Raw genomic sequence first — 25,885 nt, 5'->3', positions numbered from 1 at the left:
AGAGATCCTCCTGCCTCTTCCTCCCAAGTGCTGAGATTAAAGGCGTGCGCCACAGCTGCTCTTCCATAGGTCCTCAGTTCACTTCCCTCCAGCCACATGGTGTGGCTCACAGCGATCTATACTGGGATCTGATGCCCTCTTCTGGCATGCAGCTAAAGCACTCATATACATAAAAAATAAATCTTTTTTTTTCTTTTTTTAAGATTTATTTATTTATTATGTATGCAGTGTTCTGTCTGCATGTCTGTCTACAGGCCAGAAGAGGGCACCAGATCTCATTACAGATGGCTGTGAGCCACCATGTGGTTGCTGGGAATTGAACTCAGGACCTCTCTGGAAGAGCAGCCAGTGCTCTTAACCTCTGAGCCACCTCTCCAGCCCCCAAAAATAAATAAATCTTTAAAAAATAAATAAATAAAAAGATCTAAGGTCTCTAAGAGCCCCAGCCCACCGCACCCCTTCGCTGTAACTTGCCTACCTGGTGTTTAATCAGTACATTGGGAAAATGCCTTGATTTTTTTTTTTTTTTGCTGTACACTGTAAAGATTTGTCACTTGAATTGGTTTAATAAAATGCTGGTTGGCCAGTAGCTAGGCAGAACGTGTAGGTGGGTCGACCAAACTGAGAACTCTGGGAAGACAAAGGGCAGAGTCAGAGGGTCTCCAGGCAGATGCAGAGGAGGCAAGATGAGAATGCCATACTGAGAAAAAGTACCAAGACATGTGGCTAAACATAGATAAGAATTACGGGCTAATTTAAGTGTAAGAACTAGTCAGTAATAAGCCTGAACTACCGGCTGAACGTTTAAAATTAATATAAACCTCTGTGTGGTAATTTGGGGAGCGGAGGCTGGGTATCTGGTAGCTACTGGTGGGACAGAAACTTCCCCTTACAATGTTTAACTCTCTTTGTTCTGTTACTATAAAATTTCCCGAGGGCCATTGAGACGGCTCCGGGTAAAGGCACTAGCACCAAGCCTGACGACCCGACTTCCATCCCTAGACCTGTTGGGGAGTATCCACCAGAGAAGATTACTAGGACACAGGTTTAAGTCAATAGACTAAGAGCCAGTTTATTTTGGTACCAAATATGGTGGCCATGGCCCAGGAATTCAGTTTATTCCAAATACCATGTTCCAACATGATACCGGTTCCATGAGGTTGTTTTTAATTAAATTCATAATTTATTTACCTACCTTGTGTTATGTATGTATGCGTGCTCATATCCTTAAGGACATGAGTGCCATAGCATGGCGTGTGGAAGCCTAAGGATGCCTTGTGGGAGTTGGTTCTCTCTCTGTTTGTGGGTCTGTAACAGGCCCCCAGACCTTAGTGTTGCAATTCCCAGCTACATGACCGCACATGCGCAGTTCAGTAGCCAAGTGAGGGGCCTTATGTCGTCCTACGTAATCCATGCACTGTGTGTTCATGCAATCTACGTGAGTGCTTGGTGCAGCTCAGTAAGCTCACATGCGCATGTGCAGGGGAATCCATAAGAAGCAGATCACATACTCTCCCCCACCCCCTGCCTCTGCACATGTCTTCCACAGGCCTGATCACACCCTCTCCTACCCCCTTCTTCTCCTAATAAACTCTGATAGTGGGTTTTGTCGTGCCTCACGGCTTTTCTCGCATGGTAACAACACTGCTTAATGAATAACACAGAGCGCTGCTGTGGCATTAAAACCAACACTTAGGGGAGGCTTTGCCCTGGAGGAGGTGGGAATGGGGGGTGGGTTGGGGGTAAGGGGAGGGGGTGGGAGGGGGGAGAACAGGGGAACCCGTGGCTGATATGTAGAACTGAATGGTATTATAAAATAAAATAAAAGGATTACTGTTTGGGGACTTTTCATTACCATTTCTGACAGATGTTAATGGATACAAAGTGAAGAACATGAGCTGCCTGTCAACGAACACGGCCATGGGGTTGGAGAAATGGCTCAGTGGTTAAGGGCACTACTGCAATTCCAGAGGACCCAGGTTCAAATCCCAGCACCCACATGCAGCTCACAACTGTCTGTCACTGCAAGATCCGCCACCCTCACACAGAGAGCGCAACAAACAACCGCAAACAAAACACCAGAGCACATAAAATAAAAGTCAAAAAAACAGCAACAGTGTCCAGTCTTAAACGACAGCAGCCCAGGCTAGCCTCAGACTCCACATATAGACAAGGCTAACCTTGAATCCCTGCCCTCTTGCCTCCTTTCTGGAGTGTCGGGATTACAGGCATGTGTCCGCCCTGAGAGGCTGTTTAATGTATTTTTTTTTTGCCAATAATATGCATATATTAGTGGCTGATAAACTCCTACGTAAGTCGTTACCAGTTTCAAATTCCAGCCTGGGTTCTTTTTCCCCCGTGAAGTTGGGCAGTGAAGGAGACTTTTATTCCTGGGCAAGAATAGTCTAGTCCTTAGCCTGGCATAGTGGCGCACACTTTTGATGGCAGCACTCAGGAGGCAGAGGCAGGGGGATCTCCGAGGCCAGCCTGGTCTACAGTGAGTTCCAGGACAATCAGGGCTACACAAAGAAACCCTGTGTTGAAAAAACAAACAAAAAGAATAATCTACCCTTATTTACTCTTTGTTATTCACACCAAGGCAGGTGGTCAACTGGAAATAATCCCAGCGCTTGTGAGAGGAGGTGGGAGCAGATGGAACAGGAGTTCGAGGCCAGCCTCAGCTGTGTATCGAATTTGCAGCCTGGGCTCCAAGAGACCTTCTCTCAAAACAAACGAAACAAAAACGGAGCAGGAGAAAGCTCTCAAGCCACTGGGGGCTGGAAGGTCACAGACACAGGGTAAGAGAAAGCTGAGCGTGCGGCCCTCAGGAGGCCAAGGCAGGGGTGTTAGTTTGAGGACAGTCTGGGCTATGTTATGAGACCCTGTTTCCGGAAAAAAAAAATCAAACCAACCAAGAGCACATGGTGCACACCTGAGATCCTATTGCTCTGGATGCAAAGACAGGTGCATTGTTGCAAGTTCAAGGCCATACGAGGGGGCTACACAGGGAGACTTTTCCTAAAAAGTAAGGAAAAATATGGGGTAGAAAATTAGGGACAAAGGATAGGCTAATGAAGGGAAAGAATATTCATGTATTTTCCAGAGATTTTTCTCGAAATTGAACACCACCTCTTTTCACACAGTGTTGACATGGGACAGGAGGGAAGATAATGTTTTGGTTGCAAAGGGATCACTGAAGACAGACTGAGGGACACGTATTTCTCATGAAGAATGACATCTAGTGACTGAAAAAAAAATGTAGATTATAGAGAATTGGGGACTGGCTTCTTGGTGACACAATCAACAGGTCCTTGTTTTTGTTCTGTGTTAGTGTTTTGTTTTTGAGGGGAGGTCTCACTAGGTAGCCCTGGAGTTCACAATGAAAACCCAAGGGGCTGTAACTTCCCAGGGACCATCTTGGTTCTCTGTCCTAAATGCTACCGGCCTGTGCCACCAAGCCCAGCTTTCCATGAAATGGTTGAGAGGAAACAGGCCAGGGAGATCGCTCAGTGGTAGCACACCTGACTCACACACACAAGGCCTGAGTCCAGTCCCAGAAGTGAAAAGAGGAAGGTAGCTAGCTGAAGGCTAGCTGTGTGAAGCAGCTTGGAAGTCAGGATAAAGGTGAGAAATGCAGATCGTTTTCCTCTACCTAGCCTTAGATGACAGGTGACCGAGGCAAGAAGATGGACAGAATCCCCCAGCAGGAGAGACAAATCCTGGAAACGTTAATATTTCAGAATTGGTAAGAGCAGAAAATCACCAGGAGCCACCGAAGATAATGTATAGACAACATACTGGGTAGGCTATGGGACAAATGTCCCCAAAGTAGGCCTTGGAGAGGATGTACTGGCCATGCATGGGGCACGCTGACCTTAGCAGTAGCTTCAGAATAGAAAGCAGTGGGTTAAATAACATACCAGTTCTGAATGCGCCCTTTTGGCCAGGTTTGTGCAAGTAAACACGAAGCTGTGTCAGCAGAGGGCACTAGAGAGCCCCAGCAAGGGAAAAGGGTTATTCCCTTAGTGCTGATGGAGGCCAGCGGCCGCGTCATCATCCCGCTCCTGCAGCATGTGTGGCACTCACAGCCAGCAGCTTCTCCAAGGGCCCTCAACACACCTGCTGGTGCAATTTCATAGAATGCCATTTATTATTTTGTAACCGGAGCTTCTCTGTCCCGCCCCGTTCCACAGCTGCTTCCAAATAATCATGCTAAGGCTTATATTAAGTATGTTTGGCCGGTCAGTGGTGGCGCACACCTGTAATCCCAGCCCTCGGGAGGCAGAGCCAGGCAGATCTCTGTGAGTTCGAGGCCAGCCTGGACTACAGAGGGAGTTCCAGGAAAGGCGCAAAGCTACACAGAGAAACCCTGTCTCGAAAAACCAAACAAAGGGGCTGGAGAGATGGCTCAGTGGTTAAGAGCACTGACTGCTCTTCCAAAGGACCTGGGTTCAATTCCCAGCACCACATGACAGCTCACAACTGTCTGAAACTCCAGTTCCTGGAGATCTGACACTGTTATACCAATGCACATAAAATAAAGTTAATAAATTAAAAGAAAAACAAAACAAACAAAAAAAGTATGTTTGTTTGGCCAATGGCTCAGGCTTATTACTAGCTAACTCTTACATTTAAATTAACCCGTTTCTAATCATCTATTTATTGCCAAATGGCATCTTGTTCTTGGGCAGCTGGCTGCCTAGTCTCTCAACGTCGCCCTCCTTCATCTCTGTCTTCAGTTTGAATGTACCGCCTAACCTTATCCTGGCCAAACAGCTTTATTTACCAACCAATGAGAGCAACACATATTCACAGTGTACAGAAAGACCATCCCACAGCATTATTATTTATTTTTTAGAAAGGGTCTATGGAGTAAGGTAGCTCTCTCGCTGACTGGCCTGGAACTCAGTATGTAGACCAGGCTGGCCTCAAGCTCTCAGAGACCCATGTGTCTCTGCTTCCCATAGCTGGGATCAAAGTGGGACCCTGTCTGAAGAACGCCTGAGGTATTCAAAGTGAGACACTTTCTGTGAACAGCTTTCTCCCCAGGACTGTGGCGGAGTCAGCTGCACCATCGTAGTTGTGTCCCAAAAGGCTTTGCTTATATTTCACATCATTTTCACGTGCTAAGTAGCATTATTATGATTTTGTTTTCTCCAAAACATTGAAAAAACACAAGTTTTAGTCACTTTTCTCATTGCTACAGCAAAAAATACCCGACAAGAGCGACTTATAGAGGGGAAGGCCCCCTTCGGCTCGAGTCCATCATGGTGGCAGGACTGCTGCAGCCAGCCCACTTGCTGTGTGCACACATGCATATTAAGGTAGTCTTGAGTGAAGACCTACATGATGGGTGGTCTCACGTCCTGTATGTGTAAGGAGTCAGGAAAAGCCCTAGCTTGTGATAAAACTGTAGCATGCTTCCTAGTAGTGCAAATTGAACCCAGGGCCTCTCACATGCATGTACCACCACTGAACCCTCCCCCTACCAACCCCCCCTCAGCTCTCAGAATGTTATTGATGGTCAGGGTCTCACCGTGTAGCTGCAAACTCTGTCTACATAGCCTGGGCTGGCCTCAAAACAACAATCATGCCTTATAGTCTCCTAAGTGTTGAGATTATAGGCATGAGCCACAACAGAGTTTTTTATGTTTTGATTTTTATTTCGTTCAGATAGGGTCTCAGATAGCCAAGGGCAGTAAGTCCTTAAGTGGATATGTAGCAGAGGATACCCATCAAACCCTAATCCTCTGGAATTGAAGGGGTTAAACTCTCCACTTTGACAACTGAATTTAGGTTCCAGCTCTCTGAGAAGGACAAACAGGTGTCTCTCCCAACAAAGGGCCATTTATCTCCAAGTCCCTCACATTCAGGGTCGAGGGAGAACAAACAGAGAGGGTCTAAGTCAGCGTCACGGCATCTCAAGGACAAACCCAGCAGTCCCTTCCGAGTCACGGCCAAGCTTGTGCAGATGTGTCCAGAAATGATAGGACTAAACCTCGGCCAGTTAACAGTAGACTAGTGTAACTGCTGCCTGCTTAACCAGTTATGTATGACCCGGAAACTCACCTTAGCTGTGCTTAAAAAGAGCCTGCACGCTCATCTCAAGGTCGTCTGATAAACGCTCTTTGCTCCTGCATACTATTTGAGTCCGGGGTCTTCCTTCAGTGTGTCCTCGGACCCCACAGCACCTACCCCCCAAGAGCAAGAATTACAGGTTTGTGCCACTTTGCAGTACCCGATCATTTAAAAATTTATTATCTCACATATGCATATGCTAGGAAATTTGATTCAAACAAACTTGGAAAACTCGGTTTAAAAAATGTTTTATTTCATTAAAAAAAGTTTATTATGTACAAGACTCAGGCACATAGAAACTCAGCTTTAATCAGAAAATGAGACTAGTCATCGCATTCTACTGAGGAATGTTTGTGACGCACACTCTTCAATACTAAGCATAAATTATTTTAACTATGCAGGCTAAGTTCTGAGTTCCACACCACACCTGCACATAAGACATTTGTCTAATTTTAAGATTGGTAATGCCAATGACAAGCTGCTTGTATTTATAAGTACAAATTTCATTATTACAAATATGTGATGATAACTAACAAAACAGAAATCCTTTAGAGGTCTTGTCCCATGTTTATACTTTTGCCATCTGAGGTCTTTCGCCAATTCCCCTTTGGTGGTTCCATTCTCAAAGCAGAGCAGTTAGGCATTGAGTTCTCTATGTATCTCACCCATCTCCTTTATCTGCAATGAAAAGGAGCATGCAAGAAAATGTAAGTAACTTTCAATTCTTTGTTCATTCAGAAAAGGGTTTTTTGTTTTGTTTTTGTTTTTTTGTTTTTTTTTTCCCCGAGACAGGGTTTCTCTGTGTAGCTTTGCGCCTTTCCTGGAACTCACTTTGTAGACCAGGCTGGCCTCGAACGAACTTACAGAGATCTGCCTGGCTCTGCCTCCCGAGTGCTGGAATTAAAGGTGTGCGCCACCACCGCCCGGCTTTTTTTTTTTTTTTTTTTTTTTAAAGATTTATTTATTTATTATGTATACAGCATGTATGACTGCAGGCCAGAAGAGGGCACCAGATCTCATTACAGATGGTTGTGAGCCACCATGTGGTTGCTGGGGATTGAACTCAGGACCTCTGGAAGATCAGTCAGTGCTCTTGACCTCTGAGCTATCTCCCCAGCCCCAGTAAAGGTTTTTTTGTTTGTTTGTTGTCCCCCCCCCCCAAACAGAGTTTCCCTGCATAGACCTATACCTGGCCGTCCTGGAATTTGCTCTGTTGACCAGGCTGCCCTTGAACTCACAGAGATCCGCCTGCCTCTGCCTTCCCAGTGCTGGGATTAAAGGGGTGGGACACTACCACATATCTTTAAGTTTTAAGACAAGGACTCACTAGGTAGCCCTGGCTGACCTGGAACTCAATATATATAGATCAGACTGGCCTTCAACTCAAGGTGATCCACCTGCCTCAGCCTCCTGAATGCTGGGATTTCAAGTGTTAGCCACCACACCTGACGCAGTCTTTTATTTTACAAGCAAAGAAACTGAAGTACAGAATTAAGTGGCCTCCCAGACGAAAAGCCTTAGTTCCAGGCTGACCGAGACAATGAAGTAGACCACCACCATTGGTAAACATCTCACAAGAGATAAGCACAGGGCCAGCACGTGACAGAGTGCTCGGTCAAATCCTTAGGGACAGGTTTGCACTTTCCATTTTGCAGATAAAGAAGCATGGAGATGTACAGAAGTCCTGGCACTTGACTAGCTGATTAAGTGGTCAAACTCAAATCTTACAGTTCTTCTAACACACTGCTGTTCTGCCCGAGTATTACATTTCAATTCAGGGTCAGTCCTGTGCTGACTGAGCCAGATGAACGAGATCAAGCTATGGCACTTGGAGACACTTCAGAACTTTCTGGTTCTGTCAGATTATTAATTCTGTCTTTTATTTGTTATTTTGAGACAGAGTCTCATGCAGCCTGGCCTGGTTCTCCCCCCATGGTTTTGACCTCCTACCACTATCTACCAGGTGCTGGAAATACAAGAGCGGGGCACCAACACTCTTTGCTGCTGTTGTTTGGAGGCAGGGTCTCCCTCTAGTCCTGCCTGACCCAAACTCACAAGGATACTCCTGCTGGGCTTGAACTCACAGGGAACACTCCTAGCTCAAGTACTGAGATTACAAGTATGAAACAGCATGGCCCACCCACCTCTCTCTTTTCTTTGTTGTTTTCTTAGGAAGTGATACATACATGACTACAAATCAAGAGACGTACCAGAATTGGTGTGTGCATGCACACACACACATTATCCTCGGAGTTCAAGGACAAATTCAAAATTACCCATTTCCACACCATCGTCTGTGACTAGTTAGCATCTAATAGATTTACCAGGTCAACTTAAGTTCATCTTAACTGATTTTTCTTCTTTTTTAGGTTTTTTGAGACAGAGATTCTCATTTCTGTGTGTGTAGTTGTCCTGGAACTCACTCTGTAGACCAGGCTGGCCTCGAACTCACAAGAGATCTGCCTGCCTCTGCCTCCCAAGTGCTGGGATTAAAGGCGTGTGCCACCACTGCCCAGTGCCTCTGTGATTCTTATAAACTGGTAGAGACATAGGAAAACAGCAGTCATACTGAGTTTCTCCAACACTGCTCCACTGGAATGTGCCTCCACAAGACTCCAAATGCGCTGAAACTAAAGCAACAGGTTTGTATAGCACTCGTCTAGGAAGCAGAAAGCAGTATGAAGTGGCCTGTCATGGAACTCAAAATTAGGTAAGTTCTCATCCCAAGACTGTCCCTAAGACAGCATGAAGGATGTCAGTGAAAATGTCTTCTTGTCAGTATCTAGGAAAGGGCAGTGATTACTGGGAGTAAGACATCAGCATAGCCCATTATCCACTTACCTCTGCCTTCTCATATTTTGTTGATTTCTTCCTTGTAGAAATAACCTGGAAGAAAAATGGTCACTGTTTTAGAAAATACTACTCAAACAAAATGAACATATGTGCTTTAAACGTATGTAAGCATGCGTATACAAATTTGGGGGTCCTAAAAACTGGTCATACAGTACCAATTCTTTGAACAACTATATCAATACCGTAAGTACCCTTCTGGAGCAAAGGCTTCTAACTGAAAGCAGATAAAATGCCCCACCCCATATATGCGTTTACCCATCCATTCTCCATCCAGATAATGAACGCTGAGGTGGCCTCCTAGATTATTCAGATAACATCAATACATAACCCTTAATGTGTTTCTTGGTCTTTGATTGGTTGGTTGGTTCTCCTGAAACAGGATCTCTCCTGGCTGGCCTGGAATTCACTATGGAGACCAGCAGGCTGGCCTTGAACTCTGATCTGTCTCCTGGAGCGCTGGGATTGAAAGCGTGTGCTACCACCGTCAGTGAAGCTTCTTTACTAAAAATATCTCGGGGCTTAGCGAGACATGGCTTAGCGATTAAGAGCACTGACTGCTCTTCCAAAGGACCCAGGTTCAATTCCAGCAACCATATGGCAGCTCACAACTGTAACTCCAGTTCCAGGGGACCCTCACACAGACATACACACAGACAAAATACCAGTACACATAAAATAAAAAATAAATAAATTTAAAAAATTTTTTCTACTTTGGTTTCTGTGACAATTAGATTTCTGTCTGTTCTGGGTGTTTACTTGCCAAATGAAGTTCCTCCTCTATAAACCACCGATCCCTACTTATTACTAGTCTTTTTTTTGGAGCTGAGGATCGAACCCAGGGCCTTGTGCTTGCTAGGCAAGTGCTCTACCACTGAGCTAAATCCCCAACCCCACTAATCTTTAATTAAAGGGAGACAAGGCCCTGCTATGTAGCTTAGGCTAGCCTTGAACCTTGACCTCACAATCCTCCTGCCTCAGCCACCTTGCTGGAATTACGGGTACATGCCACCCTGTCTAGCTCTGTGGCATTCATTTCTATTTTGTGTGTGAGAGAGGCGGGCGAACAACTCTCGGGTATCAGTTCTCATTTGCCACCTCGTGAGATCAGGATTAAACTGTGCCCAGGCCTGAGCACAGTGCTCTGCCCACGGCATCCTCTGCTGCCGATCCTTTTTGTAGGATCCCTCATCAACTTGTAAGAATTCTTTACATGTCATGCATAATATCCATTTTATTTTATGCATCATATACATTTCCCCAACTTATTTCTGTTTTTGTTGTTGTTGTTTTTTGTTTTTTCCCCAGACAGGGTTTCTTGTGTAGTCCCAGCTGTCCTGGATCTCACTCTGTAGACCAGGATGTCCTGGAACTCAGAGATCCACCTGCCTCTGCCTCCAGAGTGCTGGGTTCAAAGGTGTGCGCCATCACACCCGGCCATTTCTATTCTTTGCAATATCTTTGCCATGAAAATGTGATTTTTTTTTTTTTTTTTTGGTAAATACCTAAGCCAACCTCACTCTCAATCCCCCTGCCTCAGCCCCTTGAGAATGAGAACTACAGGTGGGAGCCACTAAGCCCAACCCAAAATGTTAAAACGTTTAATGTTAGTTGGACATAGAGGCACACTCTTAGAGTCCCAGCGGAATGGGATGATCAGTGGAACCCCGGAATTCTATCCCAGCCTGGGTAGACTCCTGTCTGGAGAAACAAACAAACAAACAAACAAAGCAACCAACACAAGGGGCTGGAGACGGCTCAGTGAGTGATGTACTTCTTAAGCGAGCAGGAGGACCTGAGTTCTGTCCCCAGGACCTCTGTAAAGAAGCCAGGTGTGGCTGCGTGTGCCTGCAAAGCCTAGTGCTGGGAAATAGGGACTGAAACGCTGAGCTCCAAGTTCAGAGAGAAACCTTATCTCAAAAATTAAAAGATGGTTCAAGGCCAGCCTGGTCTACATAGTGAGTCCCAGGATAGCCAAGGCTGTGTAGTGAGACCTGTCTCAACAAACCTAAATAAATAAATAAAAATAATAAAATAAAAAATTGGGAAAATATGGAGGAAGACTCCCAGTGTTGACCCCTGACCTCCATGCATGAGGATACTGAGGGGCAGTGTACCCACAAACCCTTTCACACACAGGCACACACCACAAACACCCCATCCCACCCCGCCCCCACACAAACACACACACACACACACACACACACACACACACACACACACACACAGTAAAAACTGGTGCTGCAGAGACGGCTCAGCAGCTACAGTAATCCCAGCACAGGCCACAGGCCTGGAGTTCGGATCCCCAGACCCCCCAAAAATCCTGGGTGGGGGTGGAAAGAGCCCTGAAGTTCTGGCCTTCGAAGGCAGAGATGAGATCCCCAGGCTGAGCACAAGCTGGCTGGCCGGCCTCGCCATATCAGCCTACTCTGGGTTTGATTGACAGAGCATGCCTTAAGGAGTAAAGTAGAAAGCCGCAGCATTGACCTTGGGCCTCCATATGCTCCGCATACGAGCACTTGTACACACATGTATCCCCACATGTGAACACATAACTCAGGCATACCACACACACATACATATAAGAAAATAATGCTTAGTTCAAAGTTGGTGGAACTGTCTGGTTAGGAAGGATTAGGAGTGTGGACTTGAAGGAGGTGTGTCGCTGGGCTTTGACAGTTCAGAAGCCCATGTCATATCTCTCTCTCTTTCTCTCTCTCTGCCTTGTGATTGTAGATCAGACAATTGGAATTGAATTACAGATGGTTGCGAACTCTCATGTGGGTTCTGGGAACCAAATCCAGGTCGTCTCCAAGAGCAACAAGTGCTCTTAACGACTGAACCATCTTTCCAGGCCCTAGCCTTAAAGTCTTGATCCTCCTGCCTCAGCTTCTCAAGGGCTTGGAATACACAACTATGTCATCACACCCCACTGTAATCGATTTATGAATTCTGATACACTGATGAGACCACCTGAAGCCAAGCACCCTTACTTAAGGCCCTGGGAAAAAGCTCACTTCTTTAGATCCCTAGTACCCCAGCCTTCGCCTCCCAATGCTGGGATCATGGGTATGTGCCTTCGTACCCAGTGCAAAGTTGCTATTTATTTAGAATCTCTGCTACGTGTACTGCTTTTGATTCTTTTCTTGCTCACTTAGCTTTGTGTTGTTTGGGGCCAGGCAGGCGTAGCTCCGTGGTGTAGTGATAACCTGGAAGGCTGCAGCCCGAGCTCAGCCCTCCAGCGCCACCACAGACAAATACAAGGGCTGTGTTGCCCAGCTCAGGAAACGTTTTGGGAGTTCTCTATTCTACTGTGTTCCGGCAGGAGCACTGAGTTCCTTACAGAGAGCTCTAGGCCAGCTGCTGCTGGAAGGCTGTGGGGCCAGGCGGAGAGGTGTTCGCTGCAAGCGTCTTTCTTGTGAGTAATCCTTTCTGACTTTAGAAAGTGACTATTTTGTAAAAAGGAACCTTCACTAACATTTTTAAACATAGATAGTTCTTGTGTTTGTTTCTTGTGACTTTTTTTTTTTTTTTTTTTTCTTTTTTTTTTTTTTTTTTTTAAGATTGATTTATTTATTATGTATACAGAAGAGGGCGCCAGATTTCATTACAGATGGTTGTGAGCCACCATGTGGTTGCTGGGAATTGAACTCAGGACCTCTGGAAGAGCAGTCAGTGCTCTTAACCTCTGAGCCATCTCTCCAGCCCTCTTGTGACTTTTTTTGAAACAAACGTTTCTCTGTGTAGCCCTGGAACTCCCTCTGTAGACCAGGTTGGCTCAAATGCAGAGATCCACCTGCCTCTGCCTCCTGAGTGCCGGGATTGAAGATGTGCGCCTCTCCCCCGACCCCCACCCCTCCACACCTCCACCATGGCTATGATCCTCAGCAATCCCCTTTAAGAAGACTTCCTCCCGTGAGCCCCAGCTCACTCTGTACTCACCAGCACCACTACCCCTGCGATGATTGCCAGTGCCACCACCACAATGACGGCAATGATGCCGGCCGTGAGACCCTGCATGGAGAACTCAGGTGGTTTTTCATCAACATAGTAAACGATGGTCTGCCCAGGCTCCAGCTCCAGCTGTTCTCCATTTACCATCAGGTCCATTTTCGAAGAATGGAACAAGGATTCCCCTTTCACCTGCGATGGAGAGAAACAACGAATCAGCCATGGGCACCAATAATTACATAGCAATTACATGCCAGAGGGAAAACCTGCCAAGAGTCCTTACAGTTAACAATCTGATCCAGTGAAACGTTACAACACTATTTATTACAGGAAAATGCCATACACAGGAGCAGTAAGGAAGCCATGTTCCTCCCCTCCAGATTAGCAAATATCAATCAACACACGGACAGTTTAGTCTCATCGCTCTTTCTTCTATCCCTTCGTCTCCCACACCCAGAGTATTCTAAAGTAAATCTCAGAGGAAAATGTCTCGCTGTAAGAAACACAAGTTTAGCCAGGTACTGCATCTTCCATCTGTAACCCTAGGGCCTAGGCTGAAGCAGGAGGCCTACCCTCTACCATGACTTCTAGGTCAACCTGGGCTACTGTACAATTCTGTCAAAAAAAGAAAGAATGAGAAAAAACAGCAGGGCGGCGGTGGCGCACGCCTTTGACCCCAGCACCTGGGAGGCAGAGCCAGGAGGATCTCTGTGAGTTCGAGGCCAGCCTGGTCTCCAAAGCGAGATCCAGGACAGGCACCAAAACTACACAGAGAAACCCTGTCTCGAAACACCAAAAAAACAAAAACAAAAACAAAACCATATGCTTATTAAAAAATTGGCCTTGAACTCAGTCCTCCTGCCTCAGTCTCCAGAGAGCTAGGACGACAGGTACCAGGATATAGCATGCACTATTACCTCTGGCCTTTACCTAAACGTTTTAAAAATGGAGACGGACTTGACATCTCAGCGATGAAGAGCATTTAAGAGGACCTGAGTTCAGCTCCAGCGCCCACAGCAGGCGGCTCACAAGCAACTGTAATCCAGGTCTCTGGGGTCCAACTGGCCTCCGGTCTCCAAAGGCCCTTGCACCAGTGTGTACAATGTGTACGTAGATACACACAGACACAGAATTTGAAAAATTAGTCACATGGAGACTGACTCCTCGTCATAGAAATTATTGGAATAATAGGTGGAGACTATATATACACCAATGTAGTAACTAACCAAAGAGAAAATAAGAATTCTAAGAGAAAGCTAGGTGGACATAGCTTAGTATAGGCAGTTTTCCCAGCCTACCTGGGTACATACTGGGTTCAGTCCCTAACACAGCAAAGATTAAAACAGAAGAGTCAGAGGGGCGAGAGGTTGGCAGAATGCTTACCTAGCATGTGTAGGTCCAGGGTTCAGTCCCCAGCATGACGGAGACTAGTCAGTGTCACACACTTGTAATGCAGCACTTGGGACTATTACATCACAGACCCCTAGCTGCCCCTCCTCCCCCTAAGATACCAGGCATGGATTTTCGGCCACCTGTATCCCCTGCCAACAGAAACTGTGCTTCTCTGCTCAGATCTGCTGCTCCTAATAAAACAACTCTGATGTCTGGACACACTCCCAAACTGGCTTGGAGCTCTGGTCAGGCTCCCCAGTCCCCAGGAAAGTTATCTAAGGGTTCTTTCTGGCTCTCTGGCTCTTGAGTTGGTCTGCTCATGCCATGCCAGCCAGGGTAGATATCTCTATTCTTTTATTTTACGTTTTCTTTGCTTTGGATTTATTTTTTTATTATTCTTCACTTCCTTTCAGTTGAGAGCTGCCTGATGTGCTCCCTGGGGATCAAATGCAGGTCCTTTGGAAGAACAGTGCATGCTCTTAACTGCTAAGCTGTCTCTCCAGCCCTACTTGACACCTAATGTTTTACAAAGTCTATATATAATGTTCTCCCACCCCATGGCTTCCAGAATGATGCACCATCCCTCATAATGCTCTCCTACCTCACAGTCCAACCACAGCCCCATGCTTGCATGGCCCCCTCTCCTTGTAAAGCCCATCTGCGGAAGGGTAATTTCACATCACCTCCTTTCCTGAAAGGCTACTTCTCTGTTTTTCTTACTAGAGCTCAGTACTTGGGAGACGGAAGCAGAAGGATCAGGAGTCCAAGGTCTGCTACACAGAGAGCTTGAGGCCTCGACTGTGTGAGAGCCTGTCTCAAAAAGAACATGGTGGCATATGTCTTTAACCCCAGCTCTGGAAGGCAGAGGCCAGCAGATCTCTGTGACTACAAGGAGAGCCTAGTCTACACATATCTTGAGTTCCAGGACAGCCAGGGCTATATAGAGATCCTATCTCAAAACGAACAAGCAAACAAACAACAAAATAGTAAGCTTTAAAAAAACTTATGGTTTATACTTACATCTTTTTCAAAATAGTAAGCCACATCAGCTATGTCCACATCATCTTGAGTTTTTTGAGAAGAGTTTTGCATCAGATCAATAGTGATAATATTGTGTTCATACTGGGTGGGGGGTGAAAAATACAAATTAATATAATTAAAATATATGCAAACTTTGTTCAACAGTCGTCAGAATGTTTAGAATTTGATCTTCCATAATCTACATCCACCAGGAGCTCTTTCCATTAATGAATAATTAAATTTACCACTAGCAATTGGAAAAAAATCTTTAAGAGGTCTTCCAATCTATCTAAGAGAATAAAATAGCAATACAAACAATTTTTTTTAAAGAGCAAGGGCTACCTGGGTAGGATGGTTAGCTGGGTAAGGTGGTTAGCTGTCGGTGTCAACCAAAACAAACCATCTAGTCACCTGAGAAGAGAGTCTTTTTTTTTTTTTTAAAGATTTATTTATTTATTATGTATAGTGTTCTGTCTGCATGTGTCCCTGCACACCAGAAGAGGGCACCAGATCTCATTACAGATGGTTGTGAGCCACCATGTGGTTGCTGGGAATTGAACTCAGGACCTCTGGAAGAGCAGTCAGTGCGCTTAACCTCTGAGCCATCTCTCCAGCCCCCAGAGAAAAGAGTCTTAATGAGGGACAGTCTAGATTGGGTTGATCTACAGGCTGGTCTTTATTATCTTTCTTATGTTAACTGAGGTGGTAAGACCCACAGATTGTGGGCTGCACCATGTCACAGGCTGGCACCTGGACTGAACGAAAAGAGAGAGAGAGAGAGAGAGCTGGCCACGGCGTGCATGCATTCATTCTCTCTGCTCTTGATGAGGATGGGGCTAGCTGCGTAAGTTCCTGCCACTGTGACTTCCCCACAGTGACAGACTCTAATCTGTGAGCTAAAACCAACCCTCTGGGGACTGAAGACACGGCCCAGCAGTTAATAGCACGTGTTGCCCTTGCAGAGGACAGCGGTTCAATTCCTAGCTACTAACCATCCGTAAAACCACCTCCGGGGGTTCCAATGCCCTTTTTTAAACTCCTGGGGACCAGGCAAACCCATGGCGCACATGGTACACGTACACACGTGCAGGCAAAACATTCATTCATACACACAAAATAGACCTAAAAGTGAAATAAATAAGCCCTTTCTCCCCTAACTCGCTCTCCTCAGGGCAATGTGTCACAGTAACAGGAAAGGAAAGGAAGACACTGAGTAAAGATAGCCTAGGGCAGTATGTGCTGAAGATGATCACAGAGAGGCCAGGCCCTCTAGGGTAAGAAGGGCGGGCAGCACGATTCAGGCCTCTTCAGAGATAGTACAGGTCCTCAAGGGCAATTGAGGCTTTCAAAGTCTATGGAAGAAAACAACTTGGATTCCATATTAGGTGCCCAGGATTTAAACTGTTACTAAAATTCATTTGGCTACCATTAAAAAGCACTGGCTGTTTCAGGCAGTGGTGGCTCACACCTTTGATCCCAGAAGAGGCAGGCAGATCTCGGAGTTCAAGGCCAGCCTCGTCTACAGAGTGAGTTCCAGGACAGCCAGGGATACACAGAGAAACCCTGTGTGAGGGACAGGGGAGTCACTGGCTGTCATTTATGAACCATACTACCCTATCAACTTGCTGCTAAGGCTAGCTCATTTACCAAAAAACAAACCCAAACAAACAACTTACCAGAACATTTTTGATAAATGCTGGATTCAGTTTGTATCGAGATGTGAATGTGTCCTGAAGTGCACTGCAAATAATTTAAAAGTATTGTTTAGAAAAAAAAATTGTAACACACAATAATAGAATCTCTACTTTTTAGGCAGATAGCTCAAGGACTGTTATTATTATTACTATTAATTTTTTTTTCTTTTGAAACAGGGTTTCTCCATGTAGTTTTTGGTGCCTGTCCTGGATCTTGCTCTGTAGATCAGGCTGGCCTCGAACTCACAGAGAACCACCTGGCTCTGGCTCCCGAATGCTGGGATTAAAGGCGTGAGCCACTGCCGCCCAGCTATTATTTATTTTTTTAAGAGAGGGTCTCACTATGTATCTCTGGCTGGCCTGGAACTTGCTATATATGCCAGGCTGGCTTCAAACTCAAAGACCTGATTGTCTCTGCCTCTGGGGTTAAAGGTATGCATCAGCGGCTAGGCTGTATAATTTGAATGTTATTTTGTAACTATCATAGCAGTAAGTGGTTTAAGCCAGGGTCAGTCATTTGATCCTAGAGCTGTCCAGTGTCAGTTTGATGAGAAGCTGAACAAGTGTACACAGTACCCACGAATCTGCCAACAGATCATTCACAAATTCCAAAGGGGAAAATGGCAACTTGACAATGGAGAAACCTGGCAGACCTGGCTTGTAAAGGGACAAAGGACATCATGATTTCCCGCTATGAGTACTGAGAAAGGACACAAGATAACTTCTGTAGTTTTCCTGTCAAGGTACATAATAACACCAGTATAGATGTAATTACCATCAAGGTGCATAAACACAATAGTATGTGATTGTGCACATCAAGGTGCGTAAGTACACGAGTATGTATGTAATTACTTACGTCCTCAAACTCTGAAGGTTGTAGGGGCTTTCTCTTTCTTTGTGTTTCAGTTGGATGGCGATCCAGCTGTAAGACAAGATGGTACCGTGTATAACTCAGTCTTTTATGCTGTTTTCCAAAGAGGCAAGTATTCAAAATTCCGAAACAGAACTAGAGCTAACAGAATAGGTAAAGTGTTGTGGTAAACAGGCTTCACATATCCTTTACAGAGAAGGCACCACCCTTTCTAACATTAGCCTGCTGCTGACCATTACAACACACTAGGCCGTTCAAGTCAAGGCTGATCGGCCATGCTGAGCCCTGTTCTAGAGAAAAGACAAAATGGACGGGCCCGGGGGTGCAGACTGTGAACTGTGGAGGTCGGGCCCGGGGTGCAGACTGTGAACTGTGGAGGTCGGGCCCGGGGTGCAGACTGTGAACTGTGGAGGTCGGGCCCGGGGTGCAGATCTGCACTGTCAAACTGTGGAGGCAGAGGCAGGAGATGACCCAGATTTGAGACAAGGCAAGATTCCAACATGAAACCATGTCAGAAAGAGAAGGGGAGGGGTGTGGCAGAGAGAGGGAGGGCGAGAGAGTTTGAGGGAGAGAGAGAGAAGGAGGGAGAGAGAGACAGACAGAGAGACAGACAGACAAAGAGAAACAATTGTCCACAAGGCGGCTCCGGAAGCCGGAGGAAACGAAGCACAGGCCTTGGGCTGACTCCTTTCCAGTTTCTTGTGCCTTCCGCTAGTCTTCTCTGCTGAAGCAAAGCTTGAGTGCGTCTGTTTGTTTTCAGGAACCTGTCTCCTAACCCCTCCACCATGCTAGGGTGGACCCCCAGCTTTTCTACCCCTTAAGTCTCCAGCCGAAATAGCTCATTTTTAAGACGCACTAAATGAGCAAATACATTTTAAGTCATTCATAGTCACTTAACATGAATCCAACTTCAAACTGCAGGCCAGAGGTTAAGGGAAATGGTGGCGGTATACCATGTTCCTGTAAAACCCAAGAGCCACCTGTCTGTCTACACCGGGACTTCACAAGCCAGTTCCGGAAACGTAACGTCAAGCCGAGAAACAACTACCGTTCCACGTGCATAAGGGAAAACTAAAGTCACAGTCAGGCCAAAGATTATTTCATGCTTCCTTCCATTTTCTCACACTTAATTATTTGCCACAGATAAGCTTCAGGAGTCAGATAATTTCCACAAAAAATAACACAGTTGGACTAGAGCCAATAAAACTGACACAATTGGATTAGGGCCCATAAAACTCAACTCAAAAAACTGGTGCCACCAGTTTTGAGGGATGGGACAGGATTACTTATCACTCCGTTCCCTTTCCCTCTCTCCGGCTTTGTTTTGAGAGGGGTTTCTCAAGCAGCCCAGAATAGCCTCAAACTCACCATGGAGACAAGGCTAGCCCTGAACTCCTCATCCTCCAGAGCGCGGGGCTCCAGGGTGTGCATTACCGTGCCCAGCTCTTCCTAGCTTTTGAATTCCAAACCACGAAGTCTTAGTCCATAGCCAAAGCTACATTTAACTAAACAAATGTGAAGGGCGGGAAAATGGTGACGAGAAAAAACACTCACTAGGTCCTCACTCGCTCGGAGCAGGTTATTTCTGTATCCTTGTCGGTTCTTCGCACGCCCGCGCTGTTCACGCACCAGCACGTGGCGGTTCCGTTGCACTGCTTGGCTTTAAAGAGCCCTTGCTCGTCGCACTCAGGATCGTATAGCCCATCATTGTCCTGGATGGCGCCATCAGGTTTCTGCCTCCTCCCAGACTTACTGTGAGACATCTCCGCCTTCATCACCAGACATTTGGATGCCACTGAAAAGAAAATGTGACATCAAACTGAAAAAAATAACTACCGTTTTCACGTGCACCGCGGAAAAATTTTTTAATTTAACGTCAGAGTCCCAGGCCAAAGATTATTTCACGCTCCCTTCCACTTTTCCCACACTCAAATTACTTGCTGGAGATAAGAACCTCGAGTCAGGTAATTTCCACAAAATAACACAGTGGGACTAGAGCCAATAAATTTCAACTCAAGGTGCTTCATTTAAAAAGTATTATCAAGATCAAACGTCCAGGCAATTAGGATCTTTTACTCACGTTTGGAGCACACGACAGTATTCGGTGAACCATAGGACGTACACTGGCATTCACCTTTTTCATTCAAAAAACAGCTCGTTGCCAGCTTGTAGCTTTCACAGACACAGCCTAGAAAATTGTAAAAATTCAGTTTAAAACGTAGCTACAACTGTCAACTCCTTCAGTCAATCATGCCTTTAGGAAACGGTCCTGGGCCAGGTGGTGGCGGCACACACTGTTAGTCCCAGCACTCAGGAGGCAGAGACAGGTTGGTTTCTGAGTTCGAAGCCAACCTGGTCTACAGAGTGAGTTGCAGGATGGCCAGAGCTACACAGAGACCCTGTCTCAAAACAAACAAAAGAACAAGGGGAGGAAGAGGAAGAGGTGGACCTGGGACTGGTGAGATGAGATGGTTCAGCTGTTAAAGGGGCCTGCCACCAGGCCTGATGACCAAAATCACACCTCTAGACCCACATGGCCAAGAGAACTGTCAAACTGTCCTCTGACCTCCACACATGTGCCTTGTCACACAAATGTGACACACACACACACCCAAATTAATAATTTTGATGGTGGTTCGTTCTTTTAATCCCAGCACTCTGGAGGCAGAGGCAGGTGGATCTCTGTGAGTTCAAAGCCAGACCTGTCAACACAGTGAGTTTCAGGACAGCCAGGACTGTGTAGGGAGGCCCTGCCTCAAAAATAAAATAAAATAAAAATCCAAAATAAATAAATAAATGGAAAAGATAAACTTTAAAAAAAAAGAAGAAACATGTAGCCCCAAATTCTTTTCAGCTGTAATATAAGTGCTTGAGTGTCTCATTCATCAGTTTGTGCCATTAGAGTGTCTAACCTGCTTGTTCCCACCTCCACTTTTCTGTATTGCTTATTTTGGGGAGAGCAGAGTGAATTAAGATTTTTCAGCTTTTTTTTTTTTTTTTGGTTTTTCGAGACAGGGTTTCTCTGTGTAGCTTTGCGCCTTTCCTGGAACTTACTCTGTAGACCAGGCTGGCCTCGAACTCACAGAGATCCGCCTGGCTCTGCCTCCCGAGTGCTGGAATTAAAGGCGTGCGCCACCACCGCCCGGCCGTGAATTAAGATTTATTAAGGAGCCGGTGGTGGTGGTGGTGGTGGCGGCGGCGATGGTGGCGCACGCCTTTAATCCCAGCACTCAAGAGGCAGGGGCAGGTGAATCTCTATGAGTTCGAGGCCAGCCTGGTCTACAGAGCGAGATCCAGGATAGCCCGGCCTGTTACACAGAGTAACCCTGTCTCGAAAAACCAAAAAGATTTATTAAGGAAATGTGACTAAGAACTCCCCAGACTGGGAGGGGCCCTAAGGGAAGGATACTTAGGGCGGTGCTGAGGATACAGCCTGGGGCCCCACTCTAGCTGCCTGGGCCCCTCCCAGTGAGCTACACCCTGGGCCTGTATTTCATTGGTGTTGAGATAGCCCGAGTTGGTGTCAAACCTGAGGTTCTCTTTCTTTTTAAATGTATTATATTTATCAACTTCCTGGGCGCAGGGGATCCCTGTGGTATGTGCACAGAGGTCAGAAGATAAACTTAGAGTTCTTTCTCCCTTTCCATTACATGAGTCCCGGGGATCAAATGCGGATCATTAGACTTGGGGAATCTCCCTTTCTACCTGTGGGGTCTGGGAATTTAATTCAGGAGTAACGTGACACACTGAGACATTTTAATGTCCCTGTCATTTAAAATAAATCTTTTCCCTTCCTTCTCGGCACCCCGCCCCCGCCCCTTTCTGGAAGAGCCTAGTTCTACAGCCCTGGCTCACCACCGCCCTCCAGCCTCAGCTTGCCAAGTGCTGGGCTTGCTTCCGACTGAGGCTCACTCTCCAGTGTCTTCCTCCTTTCCTCCTCCCACACCCTGGTCTGCTAGTTCCTTTATCTTTCCCCAACAGGTCAACAATTCCAATTCTGAGATCTACGGTCCCTCCCGCCTTATCCCTCCCGCACCCAGTTTTCTTAAGGAATGCCTGCCTTGGGGGCCCCAGAGGTATCTGTTCAATCTTTTCTTCATTAAACGGGGTCTGGTAGCCCAGGCTGGACCCCAGCGACACACCAGGCTGAAGATGACCTTGAACTGCCAAGCTTCTCCTTCCCCAGCGCTGGGGGTTCCGGGTACACACCTGGCTTATGGGGTGTTAGGGAATCAAAGCCCAGGGTTTGCCAGGCACGCTACATCCCAGCCCTCAATCTACAATTTAGCCCCAGGTTGAAGTTAGAAAAGTACAAATTGATTAAACTGCATTACTTAAAGCGTCACCAGTGAATATTGGCCAACCTCTGCCAGTAGAGAATGAAATCCTTCCCAGAAAACAAAAACTAAGCTATGTTTAACTTAAAAAGTGAGGGAGAAACAAATTCCTTCCAGAGGGCTTTGTTCAGTTGTCTCCACCTCCAGACACGATTCTAGAAATAAATCAAAAGTCACAGCAAACTCTCCAGTAAGAACACCTAGGGTCAAACTCCATGTCCTGCTCTCTACAGACGGTTCCGTCACCGGCTAAGTACAGTTCCCAAAGTCTAACGAGAGAAAAGGAGAGCAGCGCCGTGACTCAGGAGATAAGGGTCCCTGACCACCTGAGTTCGAGCCCCCGGACCGACGTGGTGGAAAAACTGACTCCCACAAGTTGACTTAATGCAAACGCACACCACACACACACACACACACACACACACACACACACACACACACACACACACACGCACACACACACACACGCCCACAAGCCTAAAAGGAAGTGGAAAACTTCCTTTATGAATGTTGGATCACGATATAAATCTACTTGTTTTACGAAACCACAATTTTTAACTAGGGAAGTCTTAAGAATGGAAAGATTACGGGATTGTGTTTTTAAAAGGTCCTGACAGTTTATCCTTGTATCTGTCCTCCCCACAATAATATGGCATTAGTCACGATTCTTAGAAAAGGCAAAACACCGCCGGCAGGTAAGTCCCAGCAGGCCCGCCTCCGACGCGCAGGTGCATAGCGGCCTCTGGGGAGCTACCCGTCCCCTCCCGGGGCCCACATCCGGGGACCGTGGCAGGTACGGGGCGGGGGGAGGACTGGCGGGTCGCAGCGACAAAGGCCCGCGCTTTGGGACCTGGAGCCCCAAGTTGGAGCCTCTAGACCCCGGGCGGTGGCCGCTCCGTCACCCTGGCCACACACACACGGCCAGGTACACCCCACCGCCGCCCGATCGGAGCGCACGTCCGACCCGAGCCGTCGGGTCCCGGGGTCCCACCACCGGACCAACCCGACCCGACCCCACACCTCCGCTCCAGGTCCACGCCTCACCTTGCTGAGCCGCGGCCAGCGTCGCCGCGACCACCGCGAGCAGGAGCCCGAAGGCGAGGGCCCGGGGGAGCGCCATGCTGCGCGCAGAGCGGCGGGGACTCGCGGGGCTGCGGCGCGGGACGGCTCCGGGGGACAGACGTGCTGCGCAGCGGCCGAGGGACGGAGCGCTCTGGGCGCGCGGCGAGGCGGGGACCCACCTGCGGACTTGCAGCCCCGGGGCCCCGCCCCGCGGTGAGTCACCCGCCCCACGCGCCCGCCCCGCTTCCCCGCCTCCCTCTCCAGGTGAGAGCCGCCCCGGTGCTCCAGCGGGGGACGCGAGGCGGGGACTGGAGTCAGGCGGGGTACCCAGGGAGGACCGGATGTTGCCGACGGGATGACGAGACTGGACGTGAACGCCGAGAGGGATACCAAGTCAAACCCAGAGCCTCCCCCGAAACAAAGACAGTTAATAACAAACACTGTCTTGGCGCTACGCCTGCCACTTGACTTTTCCAGGACTTTTTCAAGCTCTTTGAAGGTCTATGTTCAGTGTTTTGCTTGCTGGTGTGTGCACCATGTGCGTGCCTGGTGCCCACGGAAGTCCGAAGAGGGCTTCGGATCCCCAGGAACTGGAGTTATGGAGGGCTGTGAGTGTTAGAGCAACAGGTGCTCTTAACCGCTGAGCCATCTCTCCAGCCCGACACGTTTTTTAAACTAAAGTGCTTCAGTTTTGATTATTATATATTTTTAAGTACTTTTTATGGCATGAGATTATTAAGGAATTACGTCATTTCCCCCTTCCCGCCCCTCCCTCAATCCCTGCCATATACCCCCTCCTTGCCTTTCCGAGTCATGGCCTCCTCGTCGTACATTAAAGAACAGTAGTGATAAATCCAATTTCTTCGAAAATTTAGGGAACGTCTTAGAAACAAAGGACAGTTTATTTCGCTGGAAATGAATTCAAGGCATGCTCTTTCTACCATCTTAAAATAACTGTAATGACCTGGTGGTTTTTATTAACTATTAAAATGTAGTTGGGAGAGTGAATGCCTAGAATCTTGCACAAGACCTGAGTTTGCTACTCAGCGTCTATATGATGGTTCACAAACACCTGTACCTCTATTTCCAGGGTGTCGTTTTCCAGGGTATCGGCTGCCTTTCTGAACTCTGCTAGCACTGTGTGCTGACAGTTACATTCAGGCAAACCAATACACATACCAACATACACATAGTTTTAAAACACCAATATATTTGTGAGGTTCTATACCCAAATGTGGTCCTAAAATTACTCTCAAAATACTAATTTCATTTCTAAATTTGTGTGTGGGGGGGGGTGGTTTTGTGGGGGGGGGGAGTGGTTTTTTAGATTTATTGATTTTGTGTGTATGAGGGTTTTTCCTGTAGACGTGTATGTGTATCACCTGTGTGCCTGGTGCCCACGGAGGTCAGAAGGAAGTGTTAGCGATCCTCTGGAACCGGAGTTACAGATGGCTGTGAACCACCATATGGGTACTGGGAACCAAACCAGGTCCCCTGCAAGAGCTGCAAGTTCTCTCAACCATAGAGTCATCTTGGCCCGCCCACCTCCTTTTTTGAGATAGGGTCTCTATGAAGCCGGCCCTGGCTGCCTTTTATCTCACTGTGTAGATCAGGCTAGCCTGGCCTGAAACTCCCAGCTATCCACCGGCCTCTGCCAGGAGTAAGGGCTGCTGTTTTCGAGACAGGTTTTTATGTAGTCCCGCGGCAGCTTACTACGTGGCCAAGGATAACCTTCAGCTTTCCCTGTATCTACTTCCCAAGTGCTGGAGTACAGGTGTACACCACGCTTAGCCTCCTGTGAGCACTCTTACCTAACTCTTCCAGTATGAGAATGCCTTAGGGGCTGGCAGTATGCTCAGAGGATAAAGGCTCCTGCTGCTATTATCATCCTGGGGTCTGATCGGCTTCATTTTTCTCTGCCAATCAAGGGTTTAAAAGGCAGGGAAAAAAAAAAAATCTCAAGTGAAACCAGAAGCAGCAGGGGAAGATCTCAGACACAACAGACAGAATCAGCCAGGAGTGGGAAAAGGCTTTTCTTAGGGGAGAGGAAACATCAGGAGCCCAAAGTCCTGGGTCTCCTCCAGGGCTGGGTTTTATGGGTCTTTGGGGGAGGTCCTCATGCCCTAATTTGGGGTTGGTCAGTTTGAACAAAGACGGCGAGGCTGATAGGCTCAGAACTTTGTGGCAAACTGTTCAGATCCAGTCTTGAACTCGTCAAACCGGTCCGCCCGCAGGGGGGCCTACGGGCTGGAGGAAAAGCTGGCCCGGGCTCCTTTAGCTGCCAGGCTTTTGTCTCAGGTCGGGAAGGCGAGGAAGAAGCCGGAAGTTTGCCCTCTTCATCCGCTTTTTGTGGGCCCCTTCCCTAAATGTCTGCCGGTCAGAGATCCTCACTGAGAACCTGGTGACCTAAATTCAGTCCCTGGGACCCACGGGGTGGAAGGAGAGAGCCAACCCCCACTAGTTAACCCTTTGGCAGGCAGGGCACTCCTCACTAAAATGAGGAGGGTGAAGTTTTTACAGAAAGTGTTAGACTAGGTATCTCTACAGAGAGCACGGATAGAACTTTGGATGCAATATTCTTTCTAGCATTTCAAGAATAGCCTCTAACTCCCTGCCTGCTTCAATCTCTC

At 47.2% G+C, this 25,885-nt stretch overlaps 1 protein-coding gene and 1 non-coding gene across 2 annotated transcripts; both read right to left on the bottom strand.

The window, feature by feature from the left end:
- Positions 1–6,310: 6,310 nt before the first annotated feature.
- On the bottom strand, positions 6,311–23,455 carry Epcam (epithelial cell adhesion molecule). The gene is made up of 9 exons (XM_076559218.1): positions 23,238–23,455; positions 19,937–20,044; positions 19,411–19,651; positions 17,842–17,907; positions 16,968–17,031; positions 15,292–15,393; positions 12,871–13,071; positions 8,920–8,964; positions 6,311–6,756 (listed from the first exon to the last, which is right to left on the bottom strand). Exons 1-9 carry the CDS (start codon positions 23,311–23,313, stop codon positions 6,715–6,717), a joined length of 945 nt encoding a protein of 314 aa, XP_076415333.1. The 5' UTR covers positions 23,314–23,455; the 3' UTR covers positions 6,311–6,714.
- Trnaa-agc (transfer RNA alanine (anticodon AGC)) lies at positions 9,747–9,819 on the bottom strand. The gene has a single exon. It is a non-coding gene; the product is annotated as a tRNA-Ala (tRNA).
- Positions 23,456–25,885: the final 2,430 nt, after the last annotated feature.

The sequence above is a fragment of the Peromyscus maniculatus genome, chromosome 22, assembly GCF_049852395.1.
Source record: "Peromyscus maniculatus bairdii isolate BWxNUB_F1_BW_parent chromosome 22, HU_Pman_BW_mat_3.1, whole genome shotgun sequence".
NCBI lineage: Eukaryota > Metazoa > Chordata > Mammalia > Rodentia > Cricetidae > Peromyscus > Peromyscus maniculatus.
The sequence above is the reverse complement of the archived record's forward strand: the minus strand, read 5'-3'. Positions and strand labels throughout refer to the sequence as shown.

Excerpts from the sequence above, each read along its gene's own strand:
- Epcam (XM_076559218.1), bottom strand. The coding sequence starts at position 23,313 with ATGGCGCTCCCCCGGGCCCTCGCCTTCGGGCTCCTGCTCGCGGTGGTC. Across the intron at positions 19,652-19,936 it reads TACTGTCGTGTGCTCCAAAC|TGGCATCCAAATGTCTGGTG; the intron begins GTGAGTAAAAGA and ends TTTTCTTTTCAG. Across the intron at positions 17,908-19,410 it reads TCCGAGCGAGTGAGGACCTA|CTGGATCGCCATCCAACTGA; the intron begins GTGAGTGTTTTT and ends CTTGTCTTACAG.